We start from the raw sequence: 26475 nt of genomic DNA on the forward strand, positions 1-26475 counted from the left end.
GGGTCCCTGGGTACAGTGGGGGGTCCCTGGGGTGTCCCTGGGGGTGCACGGGGATCTCTGGGGGTCTCTGAGTTTGGGGGTGGTCCCGGGGGAGCAGTGGGGCTCTTCAGAGTCTCTCTGAATATGGGGGGGTCCGAGGGGCTTGGGGGGGTCCCTGGGAGCATAGGGGTGTCCATAGATATGGGGGAGTCCTTAGGGATGCAAGGGGGTCTCTGGGGGGTCTCTAATTGTGGGGGGTCCCTGGGGTGTCCTTGAGCTTGAGGGGCACCCTAATGGTGCAGAGGGGTTCTTTGGGGGTCCTTGAGCATGGGGGGTACCCTGGGGGTAGCTGGGGGTTCCCTGGGGGTGCAAGGGGATTTCTGGGGGGTCCCTGATTGTGGGAGTGTCCCTGGGGGGTGCAGGAGGGTCTCTGGTGTGTCCTTGGATATGGGGTCCCAGGGTGTCCCTGGGTGGTTGGGGAGGGTCAGGGCGGTTGGGAGGTCCCCTGGATGTCCATGGATATGGGGGTCCCCGGGGTGCCCCTGGGTGGTTGGGGAGGGTCGGGGCGGTTGGGGTCCCCCCAAGGCCACCCCAGTGAGGGGTGCCGGGGGTGCTGACGCGTGTCCCCCCAGGTGATCGCCCCCGAGGAGATTGTGGACCCCAACGTGGACGAGCACTCGGTCATGACGTACCTGTCCCAGTTCCCCAAGGCCAAGCTCAAACCGGGGGCGCCCCTGAGGGCGCAGCAGCCGCAGCCCAGCAGGGCACGGGCATATGGGCCTGGTACGGGACAGGGGGACAGGGGGACATGGGGATGGGGGACATGGGGACATGGGGACACAGGACAGGGACAGGGAAACACAGGACAGGGACAGGGAGACATGGGGACAGGGAGACATGGGGACAGGGGGACAGGGACAGAGGCAGGGGACAGGAGGACATGAGGATGCAGGAGATGGGGACAGGGACAGGGGGACACAGGACAGGGACAGAGACAGGGGACAGGAGGACATGGGAATGGGGGACATGGGGATGCACAACATGGGGACAGGGACAGAGACAGGGGAATGGGGGATATTGGGACACAGGACAGAGATGGAGGACATGGGGGTGTGGGGCACAGGGACTGGGGGACAGGGGTACATGGGGACAGGGAGACATGGTGACAGGGACAGTGACGGGGGACAGGGGAACATGGGGACAGGGGGACATGGGGATGGGGGACATGGGGACAGGGACAGAGATGGGGAATGGGGGATATTGGGACACAGGACAGAGACGGGGAACATGGGGCTGTGGGACACAGGGACTGGGGGACATGGGGACAGGTGGATGGGGGACAGGGACATGGGGACAGGGGGATGTGGGATGATATTGGGACATGGGACAGAGACGGGGAGACATGGGGGTGCGGGACACGGAGACTGGGGGACAGAGGGACATGGGGATGGGGGCCATGGGGACGCAGAACATGGGGACAGGGGGACATGGGAACAGGGACAGAGACAGGGTGACAGGGGGATGTGGGATGATATTGGGACATGGGACAGAGACAGGGGGACATGGGGGTGTGGGACACAGAGACTGGGGGACAGGGGGACATGGGGACAGGGACAGGGGGACATGGTGACAGGGACAGAGATGGGAGACAGGGACAGGGGACATGGAGTGGGATGTGGGACATGGGACACAGGACAGGGGACAGGGCAGGGGACACAAGACATGGGGATGGGGGACATGGGGACAGGGGGATATAGGGGGACAGGGGACAGGGGGATATAGGGGGACAGGGACAGGGGACATGGGGATGGGGGACAGGGGACATGGTGACAGGGGGACAGGGGGATGTGGGGTCAGGGGACAGGACATGGGGATGGGGGACATCATGACAGGGGGACATGAGACATGGGGACAGGGGTTATGGGGGGACAGGGGACATGGGGATTGGGGACAGGTTATGTGGGAACATGGGGACAGGGACACAGGGGGACAGGGACAGGGGGATGTGGCGACAGAGCACATAGGACAGGGGGACATGGTGGGACACCATGGGCAAGGGCAAGGTGGCATGGGCAGGGGACATGGGGTAGGGGACACAGGTGCCATAGGGACGCACTGTGGTCAAGTGCAAGGTGACATGGGGGGAACAGGGCATGGGGGGCACAATGACAGGGGACATGGGGAGGGGACAAGGGGTGGGGACACTATGGCCAAGTACAAAGTGACATGGGGGGGAACAGGGAGTTGTGGTGTCAGGAGGACATGGGCAGGTGACATGGGGGACATGGAGGGACAACATAGCCAGTGCAAGGGTGGCATGGGTAGGGGACATGAGGCAGGGGACATGGATGCTATGGGGGGGACACATGGGGAAGGGGACACAGATGCCATAGGGACACACCATGTCCAGGTACAAGGTGACATGGGGTAGGGGACACGGGGACATGGGGGACGGCGGGGACTCCATGGGCAAGTGCAAGGTGACATGGGGAGGGGACATGGGGTAGGGGTCCCTGGGGTGTCCCTGAGCCTGGGGGGTGGTCTCTGGGGGTACTGGGGGGGTTTCTGGAAGGGTCCTTGAGATTGGGGGGGGTCCCTGGGTACAGTGGGGGGTCCCTGGGGTGTCCCTGGGGGTGCACGGGGATCTCTGGGGGTCCCATAGGGGACACCATGGCTAGGAAAAAGGTGACATGGGGAGGGGGCACAGGGGGGACATGGGGACAGGGTGACAGAAGGACATGGGGAGGGGACATGTGGGGACCCATGGCCGCCCCCCATGCCCAGGGACCCCCTTGGACCACCAGGGTCCCCACCATCCCCAGGGGTGCCCAGGGTCCCCTTGTCACCTCCAAGTGCCACCTGGGTGTCCCATGTTCTGGGGGTCCCAGGGACTTTTGGGGTCCTGGGGGTGGATGTGTCCTGTGGGGGGGTCCGAGGGTGTCCCCTGACCCCGTGTCCCCCCAGGGATCGAGCCACAGGGGAACATGGTGACCCCCAGAGTCCCCTCATGCCCACCCTGTCACCTCCAAATGCCACCTGAATGTCCCACTTTGGGGGGGGTTTGGGGGTCCCAGGGCTGGGTGTTCCCCCTGGGGGGAGGTCCAGGGGTGTCCCCTGACCCTGTGTCCCCCCACAGCGATTGAGCTACAGGGGAATGTGGTGACCCCAGGGTCCCCCATGCCCACCCTGTCACCTCTAAATGCCACCTGAATGTCCCAGTTTGGGGGGGCTTTGGGGGTCCCAGGGCTGGTTGTCCCCCCCGGGGGGGGTCTGGGGGTGTCCCCTGACCCCGTGTGCCCCCAGGGATCGAGCCGCAGGGGAACGTGGTGCTGCGCCCGGCGCAGTTCACAGTGGAGACGCTGGACGCGGGGGTGGGTGAGGTGCTGGTCTACGTGGAGGACCCCGAGGGACACACCGAGGAGGTACCGGCGGGGTGACACCCACGGGGGGTCCCCACGTCTCTGTCACCTCCCCCGGAGCTCATTTTTGGGGTTTACCCTCCCCATTTCCAGGCCAAGGTGGTGCCCAACAATGACAAGAAGAGGACGTACAGTGTCACCTATGTCCCCAAGGTTGGGGGGCTGCACAAGGTGAGGAGTGTCCCCAGGATGGGGGGTCGCCAGCGGTGTCACATGAGGGTCCCCTGGGGTGTTGCACTGGGGGGGACCCTGGGGGTCCCTCAGGGATGTTCTTGGGGTGACCTTGGGTGTCCCATTGGGGTCCCCACTGGCCATTGCATTGGGGTCTCTGGGGTGGTCCGCAAGTATCCCCAGGGCTGTCACATGAGGGTCCCCTGGGGTGTTGCACTGGGGGTCCCATGAGGTGACTTGGGGGTCCCTCCAGGCCATGTTGAGGGGACCTTGGTGTCCCTGCATGAGGTCCTGGAGGTGCCAGGTGGCCCTGGGTGACGTGTCCCCCTCTGTCCCCTCACCCCACAGGTGACAGTGCTGTTCGCGGGGCAGAACATTGACAAGAGCCCCTTTGGTGTCAACGTGGCCATGGCTTTGGGGGACGCCAGCAAAGTGACAGCACGTGGGCCCGGCTTGGAGCCCGTGGGCAACGTGGCCAACAAGCCCACCTACTTCGACATCTACACCGCAGGTGGGCTGGGGACACAGCGGGGTGGTGGCACTGAGGGGTGTCCTCATGGTGACATGGCTGTGGTGTGGCCTGGTGGCTCTGGGGCCATGTCCTCATGGTGACATGGCCATGGGATGGATGGCTTGGTGGAACTGGGGACATGTTCCTCATGGTGACATGGCCATGGGATGGCCTGGTGGGACTGGGGACATGTCCTCATGGTGACATGGCCATGGGATGGATGGCTTGGTGGAACTGGGGACATGTTCCTCATGGTGACATGGCCATGGTGTTTCCTGGTGGCTCTGGGGCCACGTCCTCATGGTGACATGGCCATGGTGAGTCTTGAGGACACTGAGGTCACACCCTCTTGGTGGCATGACCATGGTGTGGTCTGGTGACTCTGGGGCCATGTCCTCACAGTGACATGGCCATGGTGGTGCTGGGTGGCTATGATGTCATGTTCTCAAGATGGCACAGCCTGGTGGTTCTGGTGCTCTATTCCCATCATGACACAGCCATGGGATGGCTGGGTGGCACTGGCACCATGTCCTCATGGTGGCTCTGAGGCCATGTCCCCATGACAGCATGGCCATGGTATGGTTGGGTGGCACTGAGGCCACGTCCTCCTGGTGGCCTGGCCTGGTGGCTCTGGGGCCATGGCCTGGTGGCACTGAGCTGGTGTCCTCATGATGGCATGGCCATGCCACGGCCTGGTGGCACTGGGCCTGTGTCCTCAGGCTGGCCTGGCCTGGTGCTCTGGAATCATGTCTTCATGGTGACATGGCCATGGGAAGGATGTCGTGGTGGCTCTGTGGCCATATCCTCATGGTGACATGGCCATGGGATGGATGTTGTGGTGGCTCTATGGCCGTGTCCTCACAGTGACATGGCCATGGCCTGGTATGGTGACACTGGAATCATGTCTTCATGGTGACATGGCCATGGGATGGATGTTTTGGTGGCTCTGTGGCTATGTCCTCGTGGTGACATGGCCATGGCCTGGCCTGGTGGCACTGGAATCATGTCCTCATGGTGACATGGCCATGGGATGGATGTCGTGGTGGCTCTGTGGCTATGTCCTCTTGGTGGTATGGCCATGTCCTGGCCTTGTGGCTCTGGGGCCATGCTGTCATGATGACATGGCCATGGGATGGATGTTGTGGTGGCTCTGTGGCCATGTCCTCATGGTGACATGGCCATGGGATGGATGTTGTGGTGGCTCTATGGCCATGTCCTACAGTGACATGGCCATGGCCTGGTATGGTGACACTGGAATCATGTCTTCATGGTGACATGGCCATGGGATGGATGTGGTGGCTCTGTGGCTATGTCCTCACGGTGACATGGCCATGTCCTGGCCTGGTGACACTGGAATCATCTCTTCATGACGACATGGCCATGTCCTCATGGTGACATGGCCATGGCCTGGCCTGGTGACACTGGAACCATGTCTTCATGGTGACATGGCCATGGGATGGATGTCGTGGTGGCTCTGTGGCCATGTCCTCCTGGTGACATGGCCATGGCCTGGCCTGGTGACGCTGACCCGATGTCCCGGTGGTGGCAGGTGCTGGCCCTGGCGACGTGGGCGTGGTGATCGTGGACCCGCAGGGCCGGCGGGACACGGTGGAGGTGATGCTGGAGGACAAGGGGGACAACATCTTCCGCTGCACCTACCGGCCTGTCCTGGAGGGGACACACACCATCTGTGTCACCTACGCCGGCGCCCAGATCCCCAAGAGTCCCTTCGCTGTCAACGTGTCTGAAGGTGAGAGCTGTCCCCACCCTGTCCCCACGGCACCCGTCAGTCCCACCGTGTCCCCATGGCACCTACCAGTGCCCGTGGTGGCCCTGACACCCCTGTGCCTGCCCTGTCCCCAGAGCACCCTCTGTCCCCAGCATGTCCTCATGGGTCCCTTCTGCCCCCTCATGTCCCCGTGGGTCCCTCATGCCCCTGGGGACCCCATGGCACCCACTTGTCCCCAGGGTGTCCCCTTGGGGACCCCATGGCACCCCTGTGTCCTCAATGTATCCCCATGGCACCCTTATGTCCTAGGGTGTCCCCAGGGTGTCACCATGGGTCCCTTATGCCCCTAGGGACCCCATGTCCCCAGAGTGTCCCCACAGCACCCTTAGGGTGTCCCTGTAGCAGCCTCTGTCCACAGAGTGTCCCCATGGGTCACTTATACTCCAGGGTGTCCCCGTAGCACCTTCTGTCCCCATGGTGTCCCCAGGGTGTCCCCTTGGATCCCTTATGCCCCTGGAGACCCCATGACACTCCTGTGTCGCTAGGGTGTCACTATGGCACCATCCTGTCCCCAGAGTGTCCCCATGGGTCCCTTATGCCTCTGGGTGTCCCCATGTCCCCAATCTGTCCCCACCCCATGTCCCCAGCGGTGCCCATGAGCCCTTTCGTGGGGACCCCAGCCTGGCAGCCCTGGGTGCTGGGTGACAGTGTGGGCGACACTGCTGTCCCTGTCCCCAGCCTGCTGCCCCTCCGGATGCTGGGCAACAGTGTGGGTGACAGTGTGTGACACTGCTGTCCCTGTCCCCAGTCTGCTGTCTCCAACAGTGCTGGGTGACAGTGTGGGTGACACAGAGTCAGCAGTGCCAGGCTGTGGGGTAGTGGCAGGTGACAGGTGGTGACACTGGCCCTGTCCCCAGCGTGCTGTCCTCAGCCATGCCGGGTGATAGGTGACAGTATGGTTGGTGGTTAGTGACACTGTCCCTGTCCCCAGCAGTGCCGTGGGGTGGTGGCATGTGACAGGTGACATGGTGCGACACTGTCCCTGTCCCCAGTGTGCTGTCCCAGCAGTGACAGGTGACACCGTGTGACGCTGTCCCTGTCTCCAGCGTGCTGTCCCCAGCAGTGCTGGGTGACAGGTGACACCATGTGACACTGTCCCTGTCCCCAGCGTGCTGTAGGGTGGTGGCAGGTGACAGGTGACACTGTGTGACACTGTCCCTGTCCCCAGCGTGCTGTCCCCAGCAGTGCCGCGCCACGGGGCGGGGGCTGCAGCCCAAGGGTCTGCGGGTGCACGAGGTGGCCGATTTCAGGGTGACAACGCGGGGCGCGGGGACCGGGGACCTGCGCGTGCTGGTCAAGGGACCCCGTGAGTGGTGACCTGGGGGTTTTGGGGGGCGCCATTGGGGGGGTGCATGATGGGGGCACCATGGGGGGGGTCTATGAGGGTGTCTATAGGGGACACAGGGTTGGGCGACACCATTGGGGTGTCTATGGGGTTGTCTATGGGGGGGTTAATGGTTTGGGGGTGTCTATGGGTGGTGCAATGTTGGGGGGGTCCGTGGGTGTACCCATAGGGGATAATGAGTGGGGGGTACCATGGGGGTGTCTATGGGGTGCCCATTGGGCGTGTGTGATTGGTGGGTCCATATAGGGGGGGTTCATGGGGTTCAAGGGTGGGGGACACTATGGGGGTGTCCATGTGGGACACAGGGTTGGGATGTCATGATTTGGGGGTACCCATGAGGGACAGAGGGTTGGGGGTCCCTATGGGGGGTGCACAGGTGGGGCCACCATGGGGGTGCCCATGTTTGGGGGAGTGCATGGCCAGGGGGTCTATGGGGGGGGTCTATGAGGGGGTGCCGGGTCTGGGGGTGCCATGGGGGGGCCTATGGGGGGAGTGTAGCATTTTGGGTGTGTCCATAGGGGAGGAGGGTTTGGGGGGCACCATGGGGGTGTCTATGGAGGGGGTGCATGATTGGGGGGTTACTATGGGGGTATTCATGCTTTGGGAGTGTCTGTGGGGGGTTGCAATGTTGGTGGGGGTCCAAGGGGGTGTCACAATGTTGGGGGGCACCATGGGGGTGTCTATGGTGGGGGGTGTCTATGGGGGGTGTGAATGGTTTGGGGGTGCCCATGGGCAGCATAGTTTGGGGGGTGCACCATTGGGGATTCATGGGGGTCTTATGGCTGGGGGGACACCACAGGGATGCCCAAATTTGGTGTGGGGAGGTGGTTCATGGTTTGGGGAGCCCCCATGATGGGGGTGACACAACTGGGGGTGCCCGGTTGCGCGGTGCCCACAGTGGGGTGCACACAGTTTGGGGGGTTGGCCCCAGCTGGGGGTGCCCCCCTGACCCCCCCGTTTGCAGAGGGCACGGAGGAGCCGGTGACGGTTCGGGACGTGGGCGACGGCGTCTACGAGTGCGAGTACCTGCCCAAGGTGCCCGGGCGGTACCAGGTGTCCATCACCTGGGGGGGCTACGCCATCCCCCGCAGGTCAGAACACCCTCAGCGCGGGGACCCCCCAACTCACCCATGAGACACCCCCAACTCACCCATGGGACCCCCCAACTCATCCATGGGGATCCCTCCACCCATGAGAACCCCTAACCTACCCATGGGGATCCCCCGACTCCTGGGAACCCCCCACCTGTGGGACCCTCTCCATCCCACCCATGGGGATCCCCCCACCCATGGGGCACCTCACCCATGGGACCCCCCAACTCACCCATGGGGATCCCCCCACCCATGGGGCACCTCACCCATGGGACCCCCCAACTCACCCATGGGGATCCCCCCACCCATGGGGCACCTCACCCATGGGACCCCCCAACTCACCCATGGGGATCCCCCCACCCATGGGGCACCTCACCCATGGGACCCCCCAACTCACCCATGGGGATCCCTCCATCCATGAGACCCCCTAACCCACTCATGGGGATCCCCTGACTCATGGGAACCCCCCACCTGTGGGACCCTCTCCACCCCAACCATGGGATCTCCCCATCCATGGGGCACCTCACCCATGGGACCCCCCAACCCACTCATGGGAGTCCCCCCTCAAAATGGGACCTCCCTGATCCCCCCATCATCCGTTGCAGGTCAGATCACCCTCCATAGGGCACCCCACCCATGGGTTCCCCCCCATACCACACATGGGACCCCCCTGACCCCCACCTATGGGGATCCCCCCAACCCCACCCATGGGATTCCCCACCCATGGGACCCCCCCACCCTGACTCATGGGGACTCCCCACATGTGAGGGGTGGGAGGGTGTGCAAGGGGCATGGGGGGTGTGCAATGTAATTAGGTGTGCAAGGGGTGTGCATAGTGTGTAAAGAGTGTGCAAAGGGTGTGCAAGGCGTAAGCGAGGCATGTGGAGGGTGTGCACAGTGTGCAAGGCGCGTGCAAGGGGCGTGCAAGGCACATGCGAGGCACGTGGAGGGTATGCAAGGGGCTTTCAGGGTGTGCAAGGCACATGGTGGGTGTGCAGGGTGTGTAAGAAGCATGCAAGGGGCATGGAGGATGTGCAAGGGGGTATGTGTGCAAGGTGCCTGGGGGTGCAAGGGGGTGTGCAATGGGACATGCAAGGCATGTGGAGGGTGTGCAAGGAGCATTTGGGGTGTGCAAAGCTAGTGGAGAGCGTGCAAGGGCTGTGCAAGGGGTGTGCAAGGCATATTTAGGGTGTACAAAGCAAGTGGAGAGCATGCAATGGGGTGTGCAAGGCACATTTGGGGTGTCAAAGCAAGTGGTGAGTGTGCAAGGGGGTGTGCAATGGAGTGCGCAATAGGTGTGCAAGGGCCATTTGAGGAGGGCATGATGTGCAAAGGGGGGCGCAAGGAGCAGGGTGAGCGTGCCATAGGTGTGAGGGGCGTGCAAGGGGGTGAGGTTGGTGCAAGGGGTGCAATGTGGGGGCACAGGGAGCGCGGCGGGTGTGCCAACAGGGGTGTGTGACCGTGGTGTCCCCGTCCCCAGCCCGTTCGAGGTGCAGGTGGCGCCCCCCCCGGGCACGCAGAAGGTCCGCGCCTGGGGGCCAGGGCTGGAGCGCGGCGTGGTGGGACAGTCGGCCGACTTCGTGGTGGAGGCCATCGGCACCGAAGTGGGGACACTGGGTGAGCGGGGACACGGGGGGATGGGACTGGGGACATAGGGACACGCAGGAGAACATCACGGTGGGGACGTGTTGGGGGCCATCATGATGGGGACGTGGGCATGGAGTGGGAGACACTATGGTGATGACATGGGACATTGTGGTGGGGACGTGTTGGGTGACATCATGGTGGGGACATATTGGGTGACATCATGATGGGGACGTAGGCATGGAGCAGGGGACATTATGGTGACGACATGGGACATTGTGGTGGGGATGTGTTGGGTGGCATCATGATGGGGACATGGGCATGGAGCAGGGGACATTATAGTGACGACATGGGATATTGTGGTGGGGATGTGTTGGGTGACATGGTGGGGACATATTGGGTGGCATCATGATGGGGACGTGGGCATGGAGCGGGAGACACTAGGGTGACGACATGGGACATTGTGGTGGGGATGTGTTGGGTGACATCATGGTGGGGACATATTGGGTGGCATCATGATGGGGACGTAGGCATGGAGCGGGAGACATGGGACATTGTGGTGGGGACGTGTTGGGTGACATCATGGTGAGGACATGGAGGATGCTGTGGTGGGGACATCAATGTGGGCTGGGGGACATCGTGGCGGGGACATGGACACACACACTGGGTGACATCATGGTGAGGACATGGGGACATCATGGTGAGGACATGGGCAAGGGGTGGGGGATGCCCATGTCCTGGTGTCACCCACAGGGTTCCCCATTGAGGGCCCATCCCAGGTGGGTCCCCAGTGTCACCCCTGGTGTCACCCTGATGTCCTCCCCAGGGTTCTCAATCCAGGGCCCATCGCAGGCGGGTCCCTGGGATGTTATCCCCTCGTGTCACCCTGGTGTGACCCTGATGTCCCTGCGGGGTTCTCAATTGAGGGCCTGTCCCAAGTGGATCCCCTGGTGTCACCCCTGGTGTCACCCTGATGTCACCCACAGGGTTCTCGATCGAGGGCCCGTTCCAGGCGGGTCCCTGGGGTGTCACGCATTGATGTCCCCCCTGGTGTCACCCCGATGTCCCCGCAGGGTTCTCGATTGAGGGCCCGTTCCAGGCGGGTCCCTGGGGTGTCACCCTTGATGTCACCCTGATGTCCCCACAGGGTTCTTGATTGAGGGCCTGTCCCAAGCAGGTCCCTGGGGTGTCATCCTTGATGTTCCCCCTGGTGTCACCCCGACGTCCCCACAGGGTTCTCAATCGAGGCCCGTTCCAGGCGGGTCCCTGGGGTGTCACCCATTGATGTCCCCCCTGGTGTCACGCCGATGACCCCACAGGGTTCTCGATTGAGTGCCTGTCCCAAGCGAGTCACTGGGGGTGTCACCCATTGATGTCCCCCCGGTGTCACCCCGGTGTCCCTGCAGGGTTCTCGATTGAGGGCCCGTCACAGGCGCGCATCGAGTGTGACGACCGCGGGGACGGCTCGTGTGACGTGCGGTACTGGCCCACGGAGAGCGGGGACTACGCGGTGCACGTGGTGTGTGACGATGAGGACATCAGGGACAGTCCCTTCATCGCACACGTCCTGCCCGCGGCACCCGGGAGCTGGCCCGACAAGGTACCGCGACCCACAGAGACCCACAGAGACCCACAGAGACCGACTGTCACCCATAGAGACCAGCTGGGACTCATAAACCCCCCATAGTGACCCATAGAGCCCTGTAGAGATTGACTGTGACCTATAGTGCCCCGTGGTGACCCATAATGACCCATAGACCCACAGAGACCAACAGGGACCCATGGAGACCTGTAGAGACCAACTATGACCCATAACGCCCCCAATAGTGACCCACAGAGCCCCAGGGTGATTGACTGTAACCAATAGTGACCCATAGTGACCCATAGACCCACTGGGATGCACAGAGACCCATAGAGACTGACTGTGACCCATGGTGACCCACAGCAACCCATAGACCAACTCTGACCCATAGAGCCCCACAGAGACCCACTGTGACCAACAGTGACCTGTAGTGACCCATGGTGACCCATAGACCAGCTGTGATCCATAGAGACCTGTAGAGCCCCACTGTGATCCATAAAGATCCATAGAGATTCATTGAGACCCATAGTGACCCATAGAGATTCACTGAGACCCATAGTGACCCTTAGGGATTCACTGAGACCCATAGCGACCCACAGAAGCCCCACAGAGCCCCATAGGACCCACAGGGACCCATAGAGACCCCTGTGACCCACTGTGACCCATAGAGCACAATAGCAATGCATAGAGACCCACAACGACCCATAGTGCCCCCTGGCAACTGCCCCGACAAGGTCCCGCTGTGACCCATAGAGCCCCATAGCATCTCACTGTGCCCCATTGCTCCCCGCTGTGCTCCACAGCGCCCCCTTCTGCCCCCTGCCCCTTGTCACCCCTGGGTGCTGCCCCTTGTCACCCCTGGGTGCTGCCCCCCAACTCAGCACCCTGCCCCACGCTGCCCGCTGCAGGTGAAGGCCTTCGGGCCGGGGCTGGAGCCCAACGGCTGCATTGTGGAGCGGCCAGCGGAGTTCACCATCGACGCCCGCGGCGCCGGCAAGGGGCCTCTCAAGCTCTACGCACAGGTGGGGGCCGATGGGTGACACTGAGTTCCCTTGGGTGTCATTGGGTGACACTGGATGCCATTGAGTTCCCTTGGGTGCCACTGAGTGCCATTGGGTGCCATTGGATTATGTTGGGTGCTGTTGAGTGCCATTGGGTGCCGTTGGATGATGTTGGGTGCCATTGGATGCCATTGAGTGCCATTGGGTGCCATTGGGTGTCATTGAGTGCCATTGGGTACCACTGAGTTCCCTTGGGTGTCATTGAGTGCCATTGGGTGCCATTGGATGATGTTGAGTGCCATTGGGTGCCACTGGATGATGTTGGGTGCCGTTGGGTGCTATTGGACGACAATGGGTGACGTTGGTTGCTCTTGGGTGCCAACGGGTCCCCTCACCCCCACCCACTGCCCGCAGGATGCCGAGGGCTTCCCCATCGACATCAAGGTGAAGGACAATGGGGACGGCACCTACCACTGCGTCTACGTGCCCACCAAGGCCATCAAGCACACCATCATCGTCACCTGGGGGGGTGTCAACACCCCCCGCAGCCCCTTCCGGGTGGGCACCATAGGGGGCTGGGGTGGCCATGGGGGTCCGTGGGTGATGGGTTGGCCATGAGTGGCCCATGAGGTGACGGAGTGGAGATGGAGGTCCCATAGGCTGATGGGGATGGAGGTGGGGGTCTTGGACTTATGGGGTGCTGGGGTGGCCATGAGGAGTCCCCTGGGTGCTGGGGATGGAGGTGGGGGTCCCATGGGGTGATGGCTTGGCCGCGGGTGGTCCATAGGTGATGAGGTGGGGATGAGGGTCCCATTGGGTGATGGGGGTGGAAATGGGGCTCTTGGACTTACGGGGTGTTGGGGTAGCCATGTGGGGGGCCATGGGGTGATGGGAATGGAGAGTGTTGTCCATGGATGGTCCATGAGGTAATGGGGTGGAGATGGGGTCCTGTGGGGAGATGGTGGGCCCCAGGCCTATGGGGTGCCAGGGGTGGGGTTGGGGCCCCATGGGGATGGAGATGGGGGTCCCTGCCACCCCAGGTGACCCTGGTGACACCCCACACCCACAGGTGAATGTGGGGGAGGGCAGCCACCCTGGCAGGGTGAAGGTCTACGGGCCGGGTGTGGAGAAGACAGGGCTGAAGGCCAACGAGCCCACCTACTTCACCGTGGACTGCAGCGAGGCCGGGCAGGGTGGGTGACACTGTGGGGGACACCCGTGGGGACCCTTCTGTGGGTGTGAGCCCAGGTCCCGCATCCCTGGTCTTGGTCCATCATCTCTGGTCCTGGGTCCTTTGTCCCTGGTCCAGATCCATCATCCCTGGTCCAGATCCCTCATCCCTGATCCCTCATCCCTGTTCCTTCATCTCTTGTACTTTTCCATCACTCCTGGTCCTCATCCAAGCATCCCTGGTCCTCATCCTTCATCCCTGCTCCTGCATCCCCTGTCCATCACCCCTGGTCCTGGTCCCACATCCCTGATCCTATGCTCCAGCATCCCTGATCCAGATCCCTCTTCTCTGGTCCTGGTCCAGCATCCTTGGTCCAGCATCTGTTGTCCTGCTCCTGCATCCCTGCTCCTGCATCCTTTGTCCATCATTCCTGGTCCCTGTCCATCATCCCTGGTCCAGGTCCCTCATCCCTAGTCCATCATCCCTGGTCTTGGTCCTCCATCCTGTCATCCCAAATCCATTCATCCCAAATCATCCTTGGTCCAAATCCATCATCCCTTCTCCATCATCCCTGGTCCATGGTCCATGATCCCTCATCCCTGGTCAATCATCCCTGGTCCTGACCTGCATCCCTGTCTTAGTCCATCATCCCTGTCTTGCTCCATCATTACTGGTCCTGATCCTGCATCCCTGGTCCATGGTCCCTCATCCCTGGTCCTGGTCCGTCATCCCTGGTCCATCATCCCAAATCATCCCTGGTCCATCATCCCAAATCATCCCTGGTCCTTGGTCCCTCATCCCTGGTCCTTGGTCCCTCATCCCTGGTCTTGGTGCTCCACCCCTGGTCTCTCATGCCTGGTCCATGGTCCCTCATCCCTGGTCCATTGTCCCTCATCCCTGGTCTTGGTCCTCCATCCCTGGTCCTCCATCCCTGGTCCCTCATGCCTGGTCCATCACCTCAGTCCCAGCTCCCCCATCCCCATCCCAGCCCCCGCTGCCACCCCCCGGGTGACACGTCCCCGAGCCCGGTGCCACCCCCCGCAGGTGACGTCAGCATTGGGATCAAGTGCGCACCGGGCGTGGTGGGGCCGCTGGAGGCCGACATCGACTTCGACATCATCAAGAACGACAACGACACCTTCACGGTCAAGTACACGCCGCCGGGCGCCGGGCTCTACACCATCATGGTGCTCTTCGCCAACCAGGTGCCGCCCCGGCCCGTCCCCTCCCGCTGTCACCCCATAGAGCTGCCGTGTCACCGTGTCACCCTCTGTGTCCCCAGGAGATCCCCAGCAGCCCGTTCCGCATCAAGGTGGACCCGTCGCATGACGCCAGCAAGGTCAAGGCCGAGGGGCCCGGGATCAGCCGCACCGGTGAGCGGACGTGGGGCTGTGGGTCGCCGTGGGGCTGGATGCTGTGGGGCAGGGTTGTCAGGTGCTGTGGAGATAGGTGGCTGTGGGGCACTGACTCTCCATGGGTCGGGACAGAGCTGGGTCTCTATGGGTCACTGTGGGTCCCTAACTCTGTCTATTGGTCAGGGGTGGAGCTGGGTCTCTGTAGGTCTCTGTGGGTGTCTGTGGGTCACTGTGGGTCTCTATGGGTGCTGCAGGTCACTATGGGTCACTGATGTCCATATGGGTCTCGGGGGTGGAGCTGGGCACTGTGGGTGTCTGTGGGACTCCATGGGTCTGTGGGTCACCGTGGGTGTCTATGGGTCTCTGTGGGTCACTGATGTTGCTATGGGTCAGGTGTGGAGGTGGGCGCCCCCATGCACTTCACGGTGCAGACCAAGGGTGCTATGGGTGTCTGTGGGTCTCTATGGCTGTCTGTCGGTCTGTGTGCGTGTCTATGGGTCTCTGTTGGTCTCTATGGGTGTCTGTGGGTCTGTGTGTGTCTCTATGGGTCTCTGTGGGTCACTGATGTCGCTGTGGGTCAGGGGTGGAGGTGGACGCCCCCACGCACTTCACGGTGCAGACCAAGGGTGCTATGGGTGTCTGTGGGTCTCTATGGCTGTCTGTCGGTCTGTGTGTGTGTCTATGGGTCACTGTGGGTCTCTATGGGTCTCTGTTGGTCTCTGTCTGTCTCTGTGGGTCTGTGTGTGTGTCTGTGGGTCTCTGTGGGTCACTGATGTCGCTGTGGGTCCCAGGGGTGGAGGTGGGCGCCCCCACGCACTTCACGGTGCAGACCAAGGGCGCGGGGAAGGCTCCTCTGAACGTGACGTTCGGGGCCGCGGGGCCCGGCCCGGCCGTGCGCGACTTCGAGCTCATCGACAACCACGACTACTCGCACACCGTCAAGTACACGGCACTGCAGCAGGTGCGGCCCACGGGGCACCCACGGGGCACCCACAGAGGGACCCACAGAGGGACCCATGGGGTGCCCCTGCGGAACCTGGCCCATAGAGAACCCCTCAGGACACCCCTGGGGAACCACATCCCATAGGGAACCCCATAGAGAACCCTGACCCACAGGGCACCCCATAGGGAAACCTGACCCGTAAGGAACCCCATAGGGAAACCTGACCCATAGGGAACCCCGCAGGGCACCCATGGGGAGCCCCATCCCATAGGGAGCCCCATAGGGAACCACATCCCATAGGGAACCACACCCCATAGGGAACCACATAGAGAACCCTGACCCACAAGGCACCCCATGGGAAACCCTGACTCATAAGGAACCCCACAGGGAAACCTGACCCATAGGGAACCCCGCAGGGCACCCATGGGGAACCACACCCCATAGGGAGCCCCATAGGGAACCATATCTCATAGGGAACCCCATCCCATAGGGAGTCCCATAGGGAACCACACCCCATAGGGAACCTCATAGAGAACCCTGACCCACAGGGCACCCCATAGGGAACCTCAACCCATAAGGAACCCTGTAGGGAAACCTGACCCATAGGGAACCCCACAGGGCACCCATGGGGAACCACACCCCATAGGAAACCCCATAGGGAACCAAATCCCATAGGGCACCCTATAGGGAACCACACCCCATAGGGACACCCCTCCAGTGCTCCCCCCCTTATCATAGTCACCCCCCCCCCCCCACCGCGATGTCACCTCCGTGTCACAGCCCACCCCCCCTCCCCCAACTGTCTGTCACCCCAGGGACCTCCCAGTCTAATGAGTGCTCCCCCAGCCCTGGGACATTTCACCCCCCTTGCGACCCCCCCAAGCACCCCAGCACCCCCAGCACCCATGGGTGCCCCCAATCCCCTTAGGTCCCCCCCCAGCACCCATGGGTGACTCTAGAACCCTCCCCAAGCCCCCCAGCACCCATGGGTGACTCTAGAACCCTCCCCAAGCCTCCCAAGCACCCATGGGTGCCCTGAATACCCTCAGGTCCCCCCCAGCACCCATGGGTGACCCCATAACCCCAGGTCCCCCCCCACCCACGGGTGACCCCAACATCCTCAGCCCCCCCAGCAACCATGGGTGACCCCAGACCCCCCCCCAGCCCCCACGGGTGCCCCACACCCCCTCTCCCCGTCCCCCACGTCCCGGGTGGGGGTGTGTGTGCCCCCGTGACCTGATGTCCCCACAGGGTCCCTTGGCCGTTGCTGTCACCTACGGGGGGGACCCCATTCCCCGCAGCCCCTTCCCGGTCACCGTGGCCCCCCCGCTGCAGCTGGGCAAGGTCAAGGTCACGGGGCTGAGCAGCAGTGAGTGGGGGGGTCACCTTTGGGTGGGGGGTGCGACATGGGGGGGTGGCACCCTTGTGGGGTGGGGGGCGCCTTGGGACCCCTATGGGCACCCTGGTTTTGGGGGGAATCCTTGGGTGGGGGGGTGTGACATGCAGTGGGGGGTCACTTTGGGGGGTCATCCTTGGGTGTGGGGGGGTCGCCTTTGGGTGGGGGGTGCCCCATGGGGTTGGGGCACCTTGGGGGGCCTGGGACTCCTGTGGGCACCCGGGTGGGGGGCACCTTGGTTTGGGGGGTCACCTTTTGGTGTGGGGGGCACCCAATAGGGTGGGGGGCAGCCTTGTGGGGTGGGGGGCACCTTGGGGGACCTGGGACCCCCATGGACACCCTGGGGAGCGCACCTTGGTTTGGAGGGGCACCCTTGGGTATGGGCCACCCAATGGGGTGAGGGGCACCCTGGTGTGGGGGTCACCCTTGTGGGGGGAACCCTGGGGTGCTTGGGACCCCCTTGGAGACTTTTTGGGGGGGTGCACCTTGGTTTGGGGGGACACCCTTGGGTGTGCGGGGGTCACCTTTGGTTGTGGAGCACCCCATGGGGTGGGGGACACCCTGGGGGGCCTGGGACCCCCTTGTGCACTCTGGGGGGACACCCCGTGTATTTTGGGGGTGCGGTTCCCCCCCCCGACCCCCCCGTGTGTCTCCCCCCCCAGAGGCCGAGGTGGGGCAGGCGCAGGAGTTCGCGGTGGAGACGCAGGGGGCGGGGGGTCAGGGCAAGGTCGAGGTCAAGGTCACGGGCCCCGGGCGCCGCCCCACCCCCTGCAGGGTGGGCCCGGCCCCCCCCGGCGGCCCCCACCCCGTCAGCTTCACCCCCCCCGACGAGGGACCCTACAAGGTGGAGGTGACGTACGACGGGCACCCGGTCCCGGGGAGCCCCTTCCCCGTGGAGGCTGCGCTGCCCCCGGACCCCTCCAAGGTGAGACCCCCCCTTGCACGCTCCTTGCACGCTCACCGTGCTCGTGTGAGCCCCTTGCACACTCACGCTGCTCATGCACACTGCCCTCAGCCGCTCCAAGGTGACACCCCCCTTGCATGCTCACCGTGCTCGTGTGAGCTCCTAGCACACTCATGCTGCTCGTGCACACTGCCCTCAGCCGCTCCAAGGTGACACCCCCCCTTGCACGCTCACCGTGCCTGTGTGAGCCCCTTGCACACTCACCATGCCCATGTGAGCTCCTTGCACACTCTTGCTGCCCGTGTGAGCTCCTTGCACACTCACACTGCTCGTGCACGCTGCCCTCAGCCTCTCCAAGGTGACACCCCCCTTGCACGCTCACGCTGCTTGTGCGTGTGCATTGCACACTCACCGTGCTTGTGTGTACCCCTTGCACACTCACACTGCTCATGTGAGCCCCTTGCACGCTCACGCTGCTCATGTGAGCTCCTTGCACACTCATGCTGCTCGTGCACGCTGCCTTCAGCCACTCCAAGGTGACACCCCCCTTGCACACTCACTGTGCTCGTGTGAGCCCCTTGCACACTCACACTGCTCGTGTACGCTGCCCTCAGCCTCTCCAAGGTGACACCCCCTTGCACGCTCACGCTGCTTGTGCGTGTGCATTGCACACTCACCGTGCTTGTGCATGCCCCTTGCATGCTCACGGTGCTTGTGCATTGCACACTCGCAGTGCTTGTACACACCCCTTGCACACTCACACTGCTCGTGCACGCTGCCCTCAGCCTCTCCAAGGTGACACCCCCCTTGTACGCTCACGCTGCTCGTATGAGCTCCTTGCACACTCATGCTGCTTGTGCGTGTGCATTGCACACTCACAGTGCTCGTGCGTGCCCCTTGTGCGCTCACGCTGCTTGTGCATATGCGTTGCACACACACAGTGCTCACATGTGCTACTCACACGCTCCTTGCACACTTGCACTGCTTGTATGTATTGACCCCAGACCCCTCCAAGGTGAGAACCCCCTTGCACACGCCTTGCACGTTCACACCCCCATCATTGTCACCTTCATATGTCCCCCAGGTGTCTTCCAGCCTCTCCCCCCCATCCCTGTCCCACCCTGTGACATCCCTGTCCCCACCCTGTGAGCCCTGTGTCCCCACAGGTGTGCACCAGCATGTCCCCCCTTGTTACCCCTGCCCCTGTCCCCCCCCATGTCCCCCAGCTGTGCACCAGCATGTCCCCCATGTCACCCCCATCCCTCTCCCCCCCAGTGACCCCCATGTCCCCCAGCTGTGCACCAGCACATCTATCCCTGTCACCTCTGTCCCTGTCCCACCTTGTGACACCAGTGTCCCCCCAGTTGTGCACCAGCATGTCCCCCCTGCCACCCCCATCCCTGTCCCCTCCTGTGACCCCCATGTCCCCCAGTTGTGCACCAGCATGTCTCTCCCTGTCCCCCCCCTTGTCCCCCATGTCCCCCAGCTGTGCACCAGCACGTCTATCCCTGTCACCCCTCTCCCTGCCCCACCTTGTGACACCGGTGTCCCCCAGATATGTTCCAGCACGTCTACCCCTGTCACCCATGTCCATGTACCCCCCGTCACCCCTGTCCCTGTCCCCTCCTGTGATCCCCACGTCCCCCAGGTGTGTTCTAGCACATCTACCCCTGTCACCCATGTCCATGTCCCCCCCGTCACCCCTGTCCCCATCTGTGGCCCCCATGTCCCCCTCCTGAGACCCCCCTGTCCCCTCCTGTGACCCCCACGTCCCCCAGATGTGTTCCAGCATGTCTACCCCTGTCACCCGTGTCCGTGTCCCCCCAGTGACCCCCACGTCCCCCAGGTGTATTCCAGCACATCTACCCCTGTCACCTGTGTCCATGTCTGCCCCTTCCTGTGACCCTCACACCCCCCAGGTGTGTTCCAGCACATCTACCCCTGTCCCCCGTCTCCACGTCCCTCGGTGACCCCCGTGTCCCCGCAGGTGGTGGCCATGGGCCCGGGGCTGCAGGGCGGCCGCGTGGGGGTCCCGGCGCCGTTCACCATCGACACGAAGGGCGCAGGGACGGGCGGCCTGGGGCTGACGGTGGAGGGTCCCTGCGAGGCCACCATCGAGTGCCAGGACAACGGCGACGGCTCCTGCGCCGTCACCTACCTGCCCACCGCCCCCGGCGACTACAACATCAACATCCTCTTCGCCGAGCGCCACATCCCCGGCTCCCCCTTCAAGGCCAAGGTCACCCCGGTGTTCGACCCCAGCAAGGTCACGGCCAGCGGGCCGGGGCTGGAGGGCGGCAAGGCTGGCGAGGTGGCCACCTTCATGGTGGACTGTTCCCAAGCCGGGGACGCCGAGCTGACCATTGAGATCATCTCGGAGGCTGGGGTGAAGGCGGAGGTGCTGATCCAGAACAACCGCGACGGCACCTACGCCATCACCTACACGCCAGCGTGCGCCGGGGCCTACACCATCACCATCAAGTATGGCGGCCACCCCGTCCCCAAGTGTCCCGTGCGCGTCACCGTGGACCCGGCTGTGGACACCAGTGGGGTCAAGGTCTACGGGAAAGGAGTGGAGCCAAGAGGTGAGAGCGGGGTGAATGTGGGGGGTTCTACCAGCCTGGGGCACTACCATGGGTGTCTTCTCCCCATGGGAATATCGTCCCTGTGGGCATCTCCATGGGCTCCTCTTCCCCATGGCCACCTCCTCCCCATGGCCACCTCCTCCCCATGGCCACCTCCTCCCCTTGGGCATCCCATTCCCATGGCCACCTCCTCCCCATGGGCATCTTCTCCCTATGGACAGCACCATGGCCACCTCCTCCCCATGGTCACCTCCTCCTCTTGGGCATCCCATCCCCATGGCCACCTCCTCCCCTTGGTCATCCCATCCCCATGGCCACCTCCTCCCCATGGGCATCTTCTCCCTATGGACAGCACCATGGCCACCTCCTCCCCATGGCCACCCCCTTCCCTTGGGCATCCCATCCCCATGGGCAGCCCTTTGGCCATGTCCTCCCCATGGGCATCTTCTCCCTATGGACAGCATCATGGCCACCTCCTCCCCATGAGCATCCCATCCCCATGGCCAGCTCCTCCCCATGGCCACCTCCTCCCCTTGGGCATCCCATCCCCATGGCCACCTCCTCCCCAGAGACTCCACCATGGGCATCTCTTCCTCATGGCCACCTCTCCCTTGCATGGACAGCCCCATGGCCACCTCCTCCATATGGACAGTTCCTCCCCATGGCCACCACCGTGGGCTTCTCCTCCCCATGAGCACCTTCTTCCCATTAACACCACCATGGGCACCTTCTCCCCACGGGCACTCTCTCCCCATGGACACCACCATGGCCCCCTCCTCCCCATGAGCATCTCCATGGGGTTCTCCTCTGAATGGGCATCTCCTCCCCATTGGTCTTCCCATGAGCACCTCTCCCTTGCATGGACACCCCCATGGCCACCTTCTCCCCACGGCCACCTTCTTCCATGGCCACCTCCTCCTCATGGGCATCTCCCCGCTATGGACACCACCATGGGCCTCTTCTCCCTGTGGGCACCTCCATGGGCTTCTCCTCCCCATGGGCATCTCCTCCCTATTGGTGTCCCCATGGACATCTCCTTCCCATGAGCAACTCTCCCTTGCATGGACAACCCCATGGCCACCTTCTCCCCATGGCCACCTCCTCTCCATGGGTATCTCCTTCCCATGGACACCACCATGGACATCTTCTCCCCATGAGCATCTCCATGGGCATTCCATCCCCGTGGGCATCTCCATGGGCTTCTCCTGCCCACGGCCACCTCCTGCCCATGGCCACCCCATCGCTGGTCACCTCCTCCCTCGGGCACCCACTGGGTGGGTTTGGGGTGGGGTGGGAGCTCAGGGCCCCCATGGTGGGTGCTGAGGTCCTGCCCCACAGGGGTCCTGCGTGAGGTGGCCACCGACTTCACCGTGGACGCCCGGGCGCTCACCAAGACTGGGGGACCCCACGTGGCCGCGCGCGTGGTCAACCCCTCGGGGGCCACCACCGACACCTACATCACCGACCACGGCGACGGCACCTACCGCGTGGAGTACACGCCATATGAGGATGGTGAGGGACCCCAACACCCCTCCGGGGACCCCAAAACTTCCCTGGGGACTCCGACACCCACCCATGGACCACAACACCCCCAGGGGACGTTGGGAACCCCCAGGGACTCCAACACCCCCAGGGACACCATTTCTTGGGCAGATGTTCCTCGTCCCCCAGAGAGGGACACCCCAAAACACCTCCCAGTGGGGATCCCCCTGATCACCAAGGCCAAGGGCCCCCAAAACTCTTGAGACCCCCCCCAAAACCCATCCAGGGACTCCCAAAACCCACCAAGAAACCCCAAACCCCCTGGGATCCTCAAAACCTCTGAGATCCTCCCCAAAACCCCAACCAGGAACCCTCAAACTCCTTGAGATCCCCCAAAACCCCACCCAGAGACCCCCAAAACCCCAACCAGAGATACCCAAACCCCTGACATGCCCCAAAACATCACCAAGGGACCCCCAAAACCCCTGAGACCCCAAACCCCATCAAGGGATCCCTGGACCTCCTGAGACCTCCCAAAACCCCTGACCAGGGACCCTCAAACCTCTTGAGATCCCCCCAAAACCCCAACCAGAGACCCCCAAACCCCCTGAGATCCTCTAAAACCCCAACCAAAGACCCTTGAACCCTCTGAGATCCCTCAAGACCCACCCAAGGGATCCTCAAACCCCCTGAGATTCCCCCAAAACCACAACCAGGGACCCCAAAACCTCTTGAAGTCCCCCAAAGCCCGACCAGGGACCCCCAAACCCCCTGACATCCTCCAAAACCTCAACCAGGGACCCCAAAACCTCTTGAAATCCTCCAAAGCCCAACCAGAGACCCCCAAGCACCCAAAACATCACCAGGGAACTCTTACCCCTCCTGAGACCCCCCCAAAACGCCAACCAGTGTCCCCAACCTCCCCCCACACCCCAACCAGGGACCCCCAAGCCCCTGAGATCCCCCGAAACCTCAACCAGGGAACTCCAAACCCCTTGAGACTCTCACAAAACACCACCAAGTAACCCCAAACCCCCTGAGATCCCCCCAAGCCCAACCAGGAACCCTCAAACCCCTTAAGAACCCAAAAAGCCCAATCAAGGATCCCTGAACCCCATCAAGGGACCCTCATGCTCCTTGAGACCCTACCGAAAACCCCAACCAGGGACCCCCAACCAAACCCCTTGAGATCCCCCCCAAAACCCCAACCACTGACCCCAGCCTCCTCCAGCCCCAACCAGGGGCTCCTGAACCCCCTGAGATGTCCCCAAACCCCAACCAGGGACCCCAAAACTCTTTGAGATTCCCCCAGTGTCCCCTCCCACGGACCCCCAGCCGCCTGAGGCCGTGTCCCCGTGTCCCCAGGTGTGCACCGCGTGGAGGTGACCTACGCCGAGGTGGCCGTCCCCAAGAGCCCGTTTCGCGTGGCCGTGGCCGAGGGCTGTGACCCCACGCGTGTGCGGGCGCATGGACCCGGCCTGGAGGGCGGCCTGGTGGGCAAGGCCAACCGCTTCACCGTGGAAACCAGGTGGGGACCGCACGGCCACCAACAGCTGCCAGTGATGCCAGCTGACACCAACTGACACCTCCAGACCCCAACCACCACCACCTCCCATCCATTGCCTCCATCCCGCGTCACCAACCACCTCCATCCCGCGTCACCAACCACCTCCATCCCATGTCACCAATCACCATCTCCTCCCATCAGCCATCCCATCCCATCCCATCCCACGTCACCAGCCACCTCCATCCCATGTCACCAACCATCACCTCTTGACACCAGCTACTGCCTCCTGACACCAACCACCATCTGCCACCTCCGTCCCATGTCACCAACCACCATCTCTGTCCCTTGGCACTGTGGCCATCTCCTGCCACCGACCACCACCATCCCGTGTCACCAACCACCACCTCCATCACATGCCGTGGAGGTGCCTCCTCCATCCTCTTCCGTTGGCGGTGCCACCTCTGTCCTCCTTCCACCAAGGTGGCATCTGTGTCCCCCTGCCATACGTGTGGCACCTTCTATCTCGTGCCACACTCACATGGCATCTCCACCCCCTGACATCAAGGTGCCACCTTCGATTCCCTGCCACCAGCATGGTGACACCTCCATCTCCATACCACAGAGGTGCCGTCTCCATCCCTTTGCCATGGAGATGCCATCTCCAGCCCCCTACCACAGAGGTGGCATTTCCATCACTTTGTTGTGGAGGTGGCACCTTCATCTGCTCACCATGGAAGTGGCACCTCCATCTATCCCACCGCCATGGAGATGCCACCTCAACAGTGTCCCTGATTGGTCCTGTGTCCCCTAGGGGTGCAGGCACCGGGGGACTGGGCCTGGCCATTGAGGGCCCCTCGGAGGCCAAGATGTCATGCAAGGATAACAAGGACGGGAGCTGCACGGTGGAGTACATCCCCTTCACCGCCGGGGACTACGACGTCAACATCACCTTTGGAGGACACCCCATCCCCGGTACGGGGGGACAAGGAGGGGCCTGGAGGGGACCAGGGGGACAAGGAGGGTGTGGGACCCACCAGGGTGGTTGGGGTTGGAGGTGGATTCCTGGGTGCCAGTGGTTGGAGGAGGGTGGTGGTGACCCTATGGCTGTGGTGGCCCCATGGCCATGGCTTGGGTGGCCCCATGCCCATGTTGACCCCATAACCATGGTGTCCTCATGTTGATCCCATGGACAGGTTGACCCTATGGCTGTACTGTCTTTGTGTCCACATTGACCCCATGGACACACTGACCCCATGGCCACAATGTTTCTATGTCCATGTTGACTCCATGACCGTGTTGACCCCATGGACATACTGTCCCCATGCCCAAGTTGACCTTGTCCCCATGCTGACATTGACCCCATGACCATGTTGACCCCACGGCCACACTGATGCCATGTCCATGTTGACCCCATGGCCATAATGTCCCTACATCCATGTTGACCCCATGTCTGTGTTCACCCCATGCTGAGGTTGACCCCATGACCCTATTGATCATATGGCCACATTGACCCCATGTCCATGCTGACCCCATGGCTTTGATGTCCCCATACCCACGTTGACCCCATGGCCTTAATGTCCCCATACTCATGTTGACCGCATGTCCACATTCACTTCATGGTCATGTTCATCCAATGCCCACCTTGTCCCTATGTCCCTGATGACCATGTTGACTCCCTGGCCACATTGATGCCATCTCCACGCTGAACCCATGGCCATGATGACCCTGTGGCCACATCAATGCCATCTCCATGCTGACCCCATACCCATGTTGACCCCAGTTCCTTGATGTCCCCAAACCCATGTTGACCTCATGTCCACGTTGACCTCATGGACATGTTCATCCAATGCCCACCTTGTCCCTATGTCCATGATGACCATGTTGACCCCATGGCCACATCAGTGCCATCTCCATGCTGACCCCATGGCCATGATGACCCCATGGCCACATTGATGCCACCTCCACGCTGACCCCATGGCCATGGTGACCCCATGGCCACATTGATGCCATCTCCATGCTGACCCCATGTCCATGCTGACCCCATGGCCACATTGATGCCATCTCCTGCTGACCCCATTGTCATGATGACCCCATGGCCACATCGATGCCATCTCCATGCTGACCCCATGTCCATGCTGACCCCCTGGCCACATTTATGCCATCTCCATGCTGACCCCATGGCCATGATGTCCCCACATCCACGTTGACCCCCTGTCCATGCTGACCTTGCCTCCGCAGGGAGCCCGTTCCGGGTGCCGGTGAAGGACGTGGTGGACCCCAGCAAGGTGAAGTGCTCGGGGCCGGGACTGGGCCCCAGCGTGCGGGCACGGGTGGCCCAGACCTTCACGGTGGACTGCACTGGGGCAGGGCTGGCGCCCCTGGAGGTGACGCTGCTGGGACCCTCCGGTACGCGGGGACATGCGCTGGGGAAGGGTCTCCTGGGGGGTGTCCTGCTCCATGGATGCTCTGTCCATGTGGTGTCCTGTCCCATGGCGTGTTCTCCATGGGGTGTTCTGCTCCATGGGGTGTTCTGCTCCATGGGGTGTTCTGCTCCATGGGATGTTCTGCTCCATGGTGTATCCCACTCCATATGGTGTCCTGTGCCATAGGTGTCCCCCTCCATGGGATGTTCTGCTCCATGGGGTGTTCTGCTCCACAGG

At 62.6% G+C, this 26475-nt stretch overlaps 1 protein-coding gene across 1 annotated transcript in view; it reads left to right on the forward strand.

Moving 5' to 3' along the window:
* Positions 1 to 26475, forward strand: part of FLNC (filamin C) — a 59226-nt gene that overhangs the window by 6177 nt on the left and 26574 nt on the right. The window contains 22 exon segments of the mRNA XM_065049401.1: positions 612 to 762; positions 3283 to 3401; positions 3492 to 3569; positions 3918 to 4080; positions 5630 to 5830; positions 7038 to 7175; positions 8179 to 8305; positions 9786 to 9922; positions 11296 to 11489; positions 12380 to 12493; positions 12887 to 13030; positions 13542 to 13665; positions 14688 to 14848; positions 14926 to 15016; positions 15790 to 15959; positions 17193 to 17310; positions 18000 to 18262; positions 20229 to 20826; positions 22165 to 22338; positions 23674 to 23836; positions 24627 to 24787; positions 26054 to 26221. Coding sequence (XP_064905473.1) covers positions 612 to 762; positions 3283 to 3401; positions 3492 to 3569; positions 3918 to 4080; positions 5630 to 5830; positions 7038 to 7175; positions 8179 to 8305; positions 9786 to 9922; positions 11296 to 11489; positions 12380 to 12493; positions 12887 to 13030; positions 13542 to 13665; positions 14688 to 14848; positions 14926 to 15016; positions 15790 to 15959; positions 17193 to 17310; positions 18000 to 18262; positions 20229 to 20826; positions 22165 to 22338; positions 23674 to 23836; positions 24627 to 24787; positions 26054 to 26221 — 3757 coding nt within the window.

Source organism: Columba livia, chromosome 1, assembly GCF_036013475.1.
Source record: "Columba livia isolate bColLiv1 breed racing homer chromosome 1, bColLiv1.pat.W.v2, whole genome shotgun sequence".
Classification (NCBI taxonomy): Eukaryota; Metazoa; Chordata; class Aves; order Columbiformes; family Columbidae; genus Columba; species Columba livia.